Source organism: Micropterus dolomieu, linkage group LG15, assembly GCF_021292245.1.
Source record: "Micropterus dolomieu isolate WLL.071019.BEF.003 ecotype Adirondacks linkage group LG15, ASM2129224v1, whole genome shotgun sequence".
Taxonomy (NCBI): Eukaryota; Metazoa; Chordata; class Actinopteri; order Centrarchiformes; family Centrarchidae; genus Micropterus; species Micropterus dolomieu.
In genome coordinates this window covers 23,839,572-23,851,978 of record NC_060164.1, presented here as the reverse complement: position 1 = coordinate 23,851,978, position 12,407 = coordinate 23,839,572, and the positions used below count along the sequence as shown (strand labels likewise).

Sequence of the window (12,407 nt, the reverse complement as noted above, 5' to 3'; positions counted from 1 at the left end):
GGAACTGAGAAGTGGTCTGTGGTCACCACCTGCAGAACCACTCCTTTATTGGGGGTGTCTTGCTAATTGCCTATAATTTCCACCTGTTGTCTATTCCATTTGCACAACAGCATGTGAAATTGATTGTCAATCAGTGTTGCTTCCTAAGTGGACAGTTTGATTTCACAGGAGTGTGATTGACTTGGAGTTGCATTGTGTTGTTTAAATGTTCAATTTATTTTTTTGAGCAGTGTATTTGATCATTTGAACATTTTACAGAAAGTGGACCTGCCACAAATCCGGCTGCAGTTACAACAGTTACATGCTGGTAAACACACATTCATGGCGGCACAATCAAGCAAGCGCATTACGGAGCTGCTTTAGCTTTCACTCTTCAACATTAACGCTGTGTCATTGACCCAGCTTTTGGTTGCCACATAAACACTGACTGACAGCTCAGTGACACACACACTTGTAATTTTATTGTCAGTTTTTAAATTCTGCAAATACATGCAGATTCTGATGTCTGAATGCTCATATGACCATATTTTGTCCTTCTCGAATATAATCTTAAATGATGTTTACAATGGATTCTGAAGTTTTTAATGGCAAACAAAAATCTTTGAAATGCCCACAAAAAATTCTCAAACCACTAACAAAATATGGCTGAAGACACAGCTTAAACGAGAGTGATAGACACGGAATATTAATATAAAATATTGAATAATAATAAAAGTGATCAAAAGGAGACAAAACAGTAGATGAGATTTCGGATGGTGAGATGTATGTGAGTTCCAGAGCCTTATTAAAATCCCATTTCAAACAGAAAAGAAATAAAACCAGAAGCTGACAAATATTACAACACACGCACATTTACTGAACAAATAATTTGAAACATAGTCTCAGTTTTGCTTGGTTGAAAAATGGAGAAATAAAACGAGCGCCAGCATGCAATGAATTTCAGATGCAGGGAATGAAATGATAGGCATAATGGATAGGATTGTTTCTTTGCTTATCACACCCTGTGAACACTGCATTATAGAGACTTATAATGTAAATTTGAAGATTCTTTGCCTTTTCACATCATGTCATGTCAGTATATGCTTCCGAACTAAGAGCAACCCCCCTCTCTGTTTCCTTCCTCTTTTCCCTTCCTGTCATTGGTCTCTTCCCATTCTCAACCATCCTCTTGATGCCGAATCAGAATTGCCAAGTAGGTCAGGTATTAGAAAAACAGCTTTTCATGATGGGACTGTTTCGTTTCTAAGTAGACCGTATTTTGAAACTGTTTTAGCAGTGACTGCAGTGTTTCCGACAGGATTTTGTGAGACTGTGGTGGGTGGACATCAACCCTAGGGCATAACCCCCACCCCCTCACCTGAAGAGAGGCATACCCTCTCTTCAGGTGAGACTCTTTACTTTAACACTTTGTAAAGAGAAAAGTTGCTAACCTGCCTGTCACCTCGCTCTGCTCCTTTTAACTGCATTTACCATAAAGGCTCTAATATGTGTGCACTCTAAAGTTAGTGGCTAGCTTGATCGCGTTCTCACAAACGAGTGAAACACTCAACCCTCAGACCCTTAGTAAACATTACCGTAATTACCTCAGAAGAAAAGTGGTTGTCTCGAGTCGGATGCCAAAGTGTATGAGTGCACAAGTTTACAGCAGCGGGGAGCAGCGGCACAAACCACACCGTTAGAAGTCTTTAATGTTAATATATTTTTGGTTCATTTTGAAACTATGGTGGAACTATGGCGAGACAGAATACATGTAGTGTTTTAAAGTGCAAATGTAAACGCTTTCATACGCTTAATGTAAGCTAAGTCACTATTGTTACATCCCTGTTGCATGAAGATAACATTAAGACAAATATTCATTTTAAAGGATGCGGTATGAAGTGAGGCATCTGTACTGCAAGATTATATAAATCACAATACATTGTATTGACTGTTTAGATCACCTCTTATAGTCCAGCGGTCTACATTCAGCATCCTGGTTGCGAGTATCATACTGCAGTTTTCAGTCCTGTAGTATACTGCAAGATCCTTTCATGCATTGCAGTGATGCAGTCTGCGGTATTAGTCTGAGAGGTTACATATCAATGTGCTTGTGTGTATTGCGTTACAGCGCTGTAGTCTGAAATGTTTCATCTTTCACAACTGCTGTATGACCACATAAACAAATGGACATTTTCCTCTCTCCTTTTGTCTGTGATTGACAGGCAGACATGAAGTCTGTCGGTAGACGTCAAAGCTCTTCCTCCTCTGAGTAATGTCAGCATTTAGTTGGGATGATACAGTATTCGCTTTTAGTTGCCTGTCACTCTAACACACACACATACTAAAGACCAATTTATACTTGTGGTTACATGCTGTCGTGAGCATTTATACTTGTGCGTTGGTGTCTGTATCGCTCTGCAACTACACCACCCAAATGCTTGTTGGTGGTGGGTTTTCTTTGTTCCACTGTGTTGAATTTCTTCTTTGTTGGTGTAGGCTACTACAAACAATGGCGACTGAAACTGAGCGCATGTTGTAGTTGATCGATGTTGAACAGCAGTTACTTTTAGGGAAATTATTAAAACGCAGAAATGAGAGAAGGCGTCGGGGGAGATGGTATGTACGACCCTTGAACCGGTTGAGGCAGAAGGACAAGCTGGAAATGCGATGCTACAAAGCTGATTTCTTGCAGTCTGTGTCTCTGTGATGTGTAGTTCCATTTTTAAGGAGGTGCTTTTCAGTCTACGGCGCAGATTAGACACAGAAGTATAAATTGGTCTTTATCAAACCTCTTGCCTTCCCTCTTACCCTGACTGGCCTTATTTCTTCACACCATTGTCATCAACTCCTAACTCTCCCTCAGTCTTCGTTTCTTGTCATGAAGCACAGCGGAGATCCCCCTACACTTTTCCAATAGTTGGGAAACAACAGACTTTTCTTGGTCTTTAGATGCTGCAGCATTTATTACCTGACACATTGTAACTTGAACAGGGCTTTCATCCCGGTGGATGCTGTGGCAACCAAACTCGCAGATGAGCAGATAGCCTACTACAGGTTAATTTGCGCTGGTCAGCTAACAAGCAGCACAAAGTTTACTTGTCTGTGCAGATAAGCAACTGGCAGTAAAAAAAAAACAAAAAAAAAGCCTCAAAAAACAGTGCACCCTCTCTTGATATAACGCACGTTTTCTATTCATGCCTCTATGATGTGTAATGTTACGCAGCTGATCACCAGCATTTTTAGATCTCGGTTCAAGCATGCTGCTTGCTTATTGTCTCGCTGATGAGATTTACTCTTTAGGTATTGAAATCTGGTACCGAACAACAAGACCTCTATAGATTCTCGTTAGTATCAAAGCAGTTCGGTTGATGCCATTAAAGTTTTCGAATTTCAGTACCTACTCATAACACTGTAGAGATGCCGGGTGTACGATCCATGGAAAAATCCAGCAAACTGGTTTGTAGTCACTCAGCCAGTGGACAGGCCGCTCCACCACAAACATCTCTAAATGCACATTAGGGCACAGATTGTACAAATTATTTGGATCACATTTTAGTTCTGATAGTAAATTAGTTAAAATTGCTTTAATATTGGTGTGGGAAAAACAAATAGTCGATCATCCGTTCAGCTTCCGATATATGATCCAATCAGCACAGGCCTGAACTTGGGAGTGCCATTTAATTACAAAGAAAAACCCCCAAATCTTAATACTGACTCCTCCCACTTGAAACCTATCACCGCTGACTTTTTAATAATATATTTATTTATTTCTTTGTCTGGAGAGTCTTTCATCTTTTTTCCTAAACTCAAATTTATGTTTCCATTCACAGTTATAGAAATTATATTAGTTTTTAATATGTCACAGGCTTGTTTTGTACATTGCGATTCTACACAGTATGAACACAGATGAAGCAATGAAAAACTGGATGTACAGGGCAGCTTTAGTTTTAAGTGGGCAGCTTTCCTTCCTTGAATGTTGAAGATGTAAAAGTCACTATTGTGTTGTAAAACTACATGATCCCTGCTATGTGTTTGGCTTTCTAAGACACTGTGTGTAGTTGGTGTCAGCTTGTGTGTGTGTGTGTGTGTGTGTGTGTGTGTGTGTGTGTGTGTGTATGTGTGCGTGCAATTCTGGTTGGGGGCCATTCATATCAAATGTGAAGTGCCTGCCTACAGGAAAGATAGGGCAGCCGCAACATCCTGACGCACCCTTCACTTCCAACAATGCAGGCAGATGGACATGCACGCGGAGCTTTGCGTGTTTTACCACATGCACATTATTTTTTGATGAGCAAGCTTTATTTTTATGTCTTTGTTTCAGGTGACACATATGCAAAGAGCTAGAGATCTGATATTGATTTAATTTTAGTTTCCCCTGAGCTCTATAAAGACTAAATAGTTAGCTATGCTCACACATATGAGCCTGTCCTTGTTTTCTTTCTAATGGATCTTATTTGCTTAGTTTTTAACCAGTGCAGCTCTGCAGTCTACACCTGCCCTGCTTCACTTGATCTTTTTATGTATAATTTCAGCCCAAAGCATGTTTTTACTCAATTTTGTTTTAAACGTGTGTCCAGTAGCATATGATTTAATATTGCAGTGAGTGCTGTCATACTGCTCCAGTGTTTAGCATTACTGCAGCTTGTATTCATTAGTTGTAAACTGTTTTGACACCATGTTGCATGGTGATTTTACACTTGAAATAAAAGTTGAATGAAGGATTGGTTGTAGCTATGTTGACACTGATGAAGAACTGCAACCAACGCTGAGATGCTGCCTCTGCTGCACAGCTAGAGTAGGCACTGTGTAACACACACTCACACAAATACATTCATGGAGCTGAAAATGTAATTTTAAGAAAGCAGAATTTCTCTATGAAATGGCAAGGAAGCCAAAGAGTGGGTTATGAATAAGACACTTAAATTCAAATGAATAGGCAGCATGTAAAACATAAAACACCAATTAAAAGATCTGCCGAATACTGTAGCTGGTAATGTAGCTGGCAGGGTGTGTTTGTGAATATGAATGATCAGAAAACATCCGTACAGTCACTGCAGGGCCATGGGTTTTTGCAGCCGTTAGTTTTTTCTGTTCTTGCTGTGTGAGAAAAACATTTAATACCTACATGCTTACTAATTGCAGGTTCCTCTGGATAAGAGCTGCAGCTAAATGCTTTTAATGTAAATGTAAGAGGGTTTATATGTGTTTTGTGTCAATCTCAGAGGCTCTTATCTCAGCTCCTGCTGAGCTTGCTGACCCACTTTCATTCTTATCTGCCCTGTCTTGAAACACATTTTCATCTGAGTTTATACTTTTTATTCTATCTGAGCTGTAACCCAAATGACCGTTTATCACATGTGCATATTCTTTATTTAATTATTTTTTCTCCATAATTTCCATCTTAGCTGCTGAGAGTCAAATAAGATTCTTTTTTTGCATACAGCATAGTTTAGACTTAACTTGGTATTTACGACGTTTGATAAATGCAAGAGGAGTTCACACTCTTAAGTGGAAGCAAATACTGAAATACAGAAAGACTTTTGTGTTATCTACATCCAGTAAAATCCACATGTTTTTCTTCTGTTGTGGCATTCCTCTCTGATGGCTCAGTGATTCCTGTTAAACACAGAAGGAACACAAACCTGAGGTTTGAAGCTGAACATGAGAGAGAACGATTTAGAAACGTGTGAAGAAATCACTTAGCCTGCAGGCGAATGGTTTACATTTTTGTCATAGCACAGCAAGTACTGTACAAAGGGCAAAAATAAGGGGATGGTATTGTGTGTGTGTGTGTGTGTGTGCGCGCATGCCCTCTGATATGCCCTGTGTTGTTGGACAATAGCTTCTCTATTAGAGGCCTCTCTCCAAGGCTGAAATAGTTGCCTGTCAGTCTCCCTCTCTCCTCTCTTCTCCTCTCTCTCCTCATCTTTCCTTCCTTCTCTGTCCCTCTGTGTTCTTCTTCTTCTTCTTCTTCTTTTCTCCCCCCCCTCCCCCCCTCCCCCGTGTGTGTGTCACACAGTCAGTCATTATTTTCCCAGAATGGCTACTTTGCTGTTATTCCCTTAAGAGTCTTTGACATAAGAGCCCATGCACACTTAAACCCAGTGTTATGCTTGCTATGCTTAACTATTAACAGACTATGAGCACACAAACCGCTGTATGACAAACCTACTGATACGCGAATGTCGCCATAGATAAAGAGGTTCAGCATTATCTCCCACATATTGACAGTAATAAGACTTGGCAAAAAGATCACAGCCCGACCAATGCTGGATTTTTGAGGCAGACATCAGTAATGATGTTTGAGAGTTTAATAACAATATATGGGTAACTGCTAACATTTTTCACACAAAAGCCAAACACCACGAGCACAACAGTAAGACTATACAAAGGCATTACAAGGGGGAGACTAAAGAGAGGAATAGGGGATAGCTTCAATATATAGGAATATATACAGGACTTAAATTAAAACTTAAAACGATATCTGTGATGAGTAATATCAGACTGGAGGATTTATCAATCAAGCTTTAACACAACCTGACAGAATAGAAGAAAGTGATTTTAATAGATAGAAGATCAGGCTCAGTTACTGACCATCAGCTTGGTAGCTGGAGAGCTTAAGAGCATGGGGTGGACACCTGCTAATACTAGGACTTAAACCTGGACTCCCCTATTGACAGACAGTCTTGTTGATTGGCATCTGCTAACTGTGCCACAGCGTGGTTTGACCTATATACTAGAATTTGGGATGTGAATGTGTTTTTATGAGCTAGCTTTATTAAGGTAGATCAGACTCATGATTGAGTGCTGGCAGTTTGATTCGGGTTTGGTCTAAAAAATAGGGATGCACTTATCCGACGTTTTCTTTCCAGATACTGATTCCGCTCTCTTTTCCCAAATAAAATATCTGTGTGCCTCTATCAACTGTTTGAAATAAGTTAAAAAGTTATAAAATTGAATTAAGTTGTCAGTGCAGTGTGGCTCTGACATGGATTGGGTTAGGTGGTCGTAACTCTCAGCCTCCTCCAGTTTTCTTCCTGTCACATTAACCTTGTGTGTGTGTGTGTGTGTGTGTGTGTGTGTCCTGTTGTATATGTCGCAGTCCACAGAGACAAAGGCAGGGTTTAGCTGTATCTCATGATTTATTCATACGAGTGGTTGTGCAGGTGTGTATGCGTTATTGTTGTTGGTTTTTGTGTGTACAGTGGTAGGATTATTAGGGTTTTAAAACTTCAGGCATTAAGAAGCATACTCTGATCAATTGGGCTGAGGGGCTTACAGTCTTAACATGCTAATGTGTAGTTGGATTGGTGAAGAAATACCATGGCCTTTTTCATTCATCTGTCTCCTCTGTCCTTCCTCACAGGCAACCCGACAAACTGGTCGTGGTTTGGACACGCAGGAGTCGACGGAAATCCTCCAAGGTTTGTATTTGAGTGGCGTCCTGAAACTAAATAAAGAAATGATAAAACAAACAAAGGTTTTTTCACTTGTAACTATTATTCTTGGTTCTTTTGTCCCTCTGTCCTGCAGTCACACAGCTGGCAGCCCGGCATCAAAAATCCCTACAGAGGAGTAGTGGTTTGGCCTGTACCAGAGAACATTGAGATCACGGTCACTCTTTTTAAGGTAGGCTACAGCTGGTTAATGAGCACTGAGACAAGCATTTCTATGTTTAAGGTGGGCTAGGGTGGTTACTGGGACATGAGGGTCTTATTCTAGTAGATAGCAGTAACCGTGACCTACACAAAAAATTAAAGTGATACCCACTTTTACCTCACCTTTAAAATTGGGAGATTTAGCACCAAATGTTAATTTTTATTTTCAAAATTTGCTAAATTTCTGTATAAGGGGCGACACCCAAAAACAGCAGTGTATTTTTTTTACTACATGAAAGGCATAAATACTAGATGATTGATATTAAGTGTGTTGATTTTTATTTTTTTGTGGAGAAATGGTATTAAAGCTAGGGAAGGTAACGTTGGAAAAACTAGCAAGAGACCACTTTTGAAAGTATCCACGCTGCCCCCTAATAGTCGACTAAACCATTAGTTGATCAGAAGGATCTTTTCATTAATCAGGTTGTCGCAGGAAAAAACCCCTGAAACCTCAAGCTCCATCTTGGAGCTGCACCTTATAATCGGGACGAAAGTATCAGGGATTGTTGCAACACAAACCTTTTCTCTTGTAACACAGAATTAACTTAGTGTCACACTGCTGCTAACTCTAGCTGCCATTAGCTAGTTAGCCCAGGTAGCGGTCCTATCAGACGATTCTACCTGGATTTGGAGCTCGGCGTACCAGGCGAGTGTTGAAATTTGTTTACAACACTAGTACAGCCACAGACACTAGAGTTATTTAAATTTTTGCCAGAGCATTTGATTTAATTGCTGTCAGGATGTAAAGAGAATTTTAACAAATATAATTAAAAAATGCTTCTGAAATACACTATATAGCCTAGCTTTAATAACAGAAAATGTCTTTGCTTGCAGTTTTACAGATTGACATTTTTTACATTTTAATTTTATTTTATGACTGGAAGGTCCGTATACATACAGTAATACAGCCGGTCTGTAAATGACAGGGCTTTACAGACCGTATCTGTCACCGTGCCTGGCTTACTTAAACATGCTGGGCCTCTGTGCTGACAGGCTAGCTCAGAGCTCAGTGTCTGGTTACCTGTCTCAATGTCTTGACGAGACCTCATGCCGCAAATACCTACTTACCTGCCTCTTCTTTGTGTAGGAATTACTTTTTGTTCATATGTAGTTGGTAATGAATACACCTAACAACAATATACTGTAGCACAATAAGGCATTAGATACTTAGGGACTCGCATAAAATAAGACTGGAGTGAAAGTGACAAAAATCTGAGACTTAAATTAAGCATATAAGCCACACTGTGATGTCTGCTGGTTAAAAGTGTACTGGCTCAGTTTTCTAGCGCGGCTGTCTTTCTATTCTGGGCCCACTTCCACTTCCTGTCCCAGAGGAAGTAATAAAGCTGTTTTTTTAATGATCACATTCACCCACATCTGTTTGGTATAGCCACAAATCAAATGACCTCTGCAATCTGAAAGTTTTCTTGTTTTCTATTTGCTACAGTTTGTTTGAGCACTAGGAGACAAACACAGCCCTGATAAACAACCAGCTTATCAAGTTGTTATAGATAATGTGTTACTACTTACACAAACATAGCAATATGTGGCCATCTGACTAATCTAAATCCAGTATTCACTACCTTTCAGTCTGATTTGGGCAAACTTGAGAAAACTATGTGGCTGCTTATACCTTATTTCCACTGCATGGACGGCTTGACTCGTATGGAACAGTTCTGTTTTTAGTTTTCCACTGGCAACAGTTGTGGATAGTAGTACTTGTTTTGGTAACACCTATAAGTCGATACTAAAAGGAGGAGTTAAAACACTGCAGACCACTGATTGATCAGAGGGAACAGATGCTCGACACGGGCCATCCTGCACAAACCTGCCATTTGTAAATAGCCAAGCTACCATCAATAGCAACTGCATTTTTTATTTTTCCTTGCTTGAGTCAGATTTTAAAAGATAGCAGCCCCCAAAACCACAATTGATGGAAGTGCAGACCTTCCTCTGTTTGGCTGCTGATGAAAGCTATGGCAATAAGCTGAGAATCCCACCTACATTGAGGGTTACTATCTGCAGTGGAAAACGAAATTGAAAAAAGTGCCTGGTACTAAAAGCCAGTCGAGCCAAGCTGTACAATGTAGTGGAAATGAGGCTTTAGCTTACTAGATTCTCGACTTTCATTACTTTTGTCTAGGCACTTAAGTTACAGACAGCTTGCCTAAGCTTGTTTGCTGGAAAGAGCAGTCTACATTTTATATGGGAGGTTTGAGAGATTGTAAGACTCTAACTGGGGGTGGAAAACCTACACAATGTAATTTCTCAGTAGGTTTTGTACGAAAGAGACTCTTCACATAACTTCAGTCTTACAATTAATTTTACATTCCACCAGTTTTACAAAAAAGTCAGTTCACTAGTCATGAAGAGACCTACTCCACCTGTTAAAATAGTTTTATAATGATATACTTCAATTTTTTGACAGAAAGCCTGCACAACAAACTGAGGGGATGGATTTTGAAAGATGTTTACATTTACCAGACAGGGATGGTGTAACAATAAGATGCTGTTGGTTGCATTGTGGAGAATGTAGGATCCAGAGTTTTATATTTGAGACTAAAAGTAAACATACTGCAGTCTCTGCTGTAGTGATTTTGACCATCTGTCTGTCCGAACATCCCTTTCACCAAACTTAATGAACGTGCATTACTAAATTGCCGGAGAACCCCTTTAATATCAAAAATATTGCTTAATGCCAGTCTAAATCTGTAAAAATCGAATACCTTTTTCTGCAGTGGGTCAATTGAAGGTTGAAGCAAACACTAACAGTGATTTGGAGATGCTGTCAGACCTCTGTCTGGCATGAATCTCTGTAGTGAAAACAGCTGAATTCAGCGGTATTGCAGCCTTTACCTAAGCGGTAGCTTCCGAGGTGGATATGGTATTGCCAAATCTCTACCAGTAGACATATTTCTGCTATAGCACAGCATGTACACTGTTTATATCTTCCAACCCCTCATTCTATAGACAAGATCAATCCAAACAGAGACAATGTGCAGAAAGCAGAGTGGGTGCCAGCGAGTCCTCAGTGAAACACTTGACTCGTGATTTTTATAGAACATCTGCATTTCCAAACCTGTATTTGAGCTAAATGGAAAGATGTTTTAAATATTTTATCTATGAAGAAGATCCTTGTTAATGTTAAAACATGTTACCAACAAAAAAACCTGTTGTATCCTGTCACTGACTGCAGCTTATGTTTACCAGCAGCACTAAAACACTGCAGACAACACCATAAACTGAGATGGCCGATAATGTCATGCTCTTAGATACAGTTTATATAATAATGGAGGATTTAAAATTTAACAGGAATGAGGCATCTGTATGACTTGCAGTGTTTGTGCCCATGTGGGTGTTCTGTTTGACCGTTGTGCCAGACTGCAGGAATATTGATTTCCCGGGGTGTGTCACAGGCGCAGTCAGACAGAAAGGCCATCAGTGCACATGTTTGCTTGTGTGTTCTTGTAGTGCTGGGGCTGCAGCAAAACACTCCATATTGACTTTATTGATTGATCTTTTTTTCTGTAAAAAGCAGAAAGTAACGGCAAGAGTATGAGCAATAATCTCATATTAACAGAGCCCAAAGTGATGTATTAGAATTAGGGCTGGACAATATGGCCAAAAATGTTATCACGATAAAAGGTTTCATATCTTTCGATATCGATAATTATCACGATAAGTATCAAATCGTTATGTCTTTCGAGTTTAAAGGCTGATTTGTGCCCCTTAGTGAAAGCTGAAGAAACCTGATGTGTAATTGGGGTTTAAACTTTTCTTTATGGTCAACACAAACAGTGAATCACTTCACAAATCCGAGGTAGAACATTGAAAACAATTATGATAAAACTTTGTCAACAAATATGCACAAGTAAAATTAAGTAAAAAACTTTTTTCAGTCCTTTTTCCTCAACAAATAAACATCTTAATAAAAAAGTAAGTCTGAATTCGCGTGTGAAAATTAAACATTTATTGAATATTTAGTGAACATTTGTTATATTGTTATTGACAAAAATTATATTGTGATAATTATTGTTTTATTGTCCAGCCCTAATTAGAATAGCTCATTAAACCTGTAAATAGCCTACACCTAGCCACTATGAATGAGGTCTGAAACAACAGGCTTGCAGTAAGTCCAAACTTCATGAAGATTGAGATACTCAGTAACTGGCGTAATAGAAACGCCTGTCATTATAATGCTATACAGTTATTGTGTTAATAATGTGATTAAAAGTTACCTTTAATAATTTCAAAGCATTCAACACATATATGAGAAGACGAGAAGAAAAAGAGAAGAAGAGATACTTTATTAATTCCGCAAGAGGAAATTCAATGTTTATTTACTCAGTTGTTAATGTTTAGTATTATACACACACAAGTCTGAAATACACACACATGCACAAATACATGGAGAGATGTCAGAGCGAGGGGGCTGCCACTCAGTACGGCGCCCCGAGCAGTTTCCAACCAAATCCTTAAGAAATGAGCTACTGCCGCCCTAAAGGGAGGTGGACAGATCCTCTCTGCATTTAACCCATCTTAATTTTAGGAGCAGTGGGCTGCCTTTCGTACGGCGCCCAGGGAGCAGTTTGGGGTTCAGGGCTCTGGGGGCACCTTTGGAAATGGTTCATGCTTGATCCGGCGATCCACCGGTTTCCAAGCTAAGTTCCAACTGACCGAGCTTTATGCCACCCTAAAGGAGGACAGACAAACCAGTCTATTTTACGTACAAAGCGCAAAAGCTGACAGGAGAATGTAAGTACCTGTAAG

General features: G+C 39.6%; 1 protein-coding gene across 5 annotated transcripts in view; it reads left to right on the top strand.

Annotated features, from left to right (window-relative positions):
* ehbp1 (EH domain binding protein 1) overlaps positions 1 to 12,407 on the top strand; it is a 153,731-nt gene that overhangs the window by 13,526 nt on the left and 127,798 nt on the right. For all 5 annotated transcript variants that reach the window (XM_046070419.1, XM_046070421.1, XM_046070418.1 and 2 more), the window contains 2 exons: positions 7,346 to 7,403; positions 7,513 to 7,608. In XM_046070419.1, the coding sequence (XP_045926375.1) occupies positions 7,346 to 7,403; positions 7,513 to 7,608 (154 nt within the window). The remainder of the gene's footprint in view (positions 1 to 7,345; positions 7,404 to 7,512; positions 7,609 to 12,407) is intronic.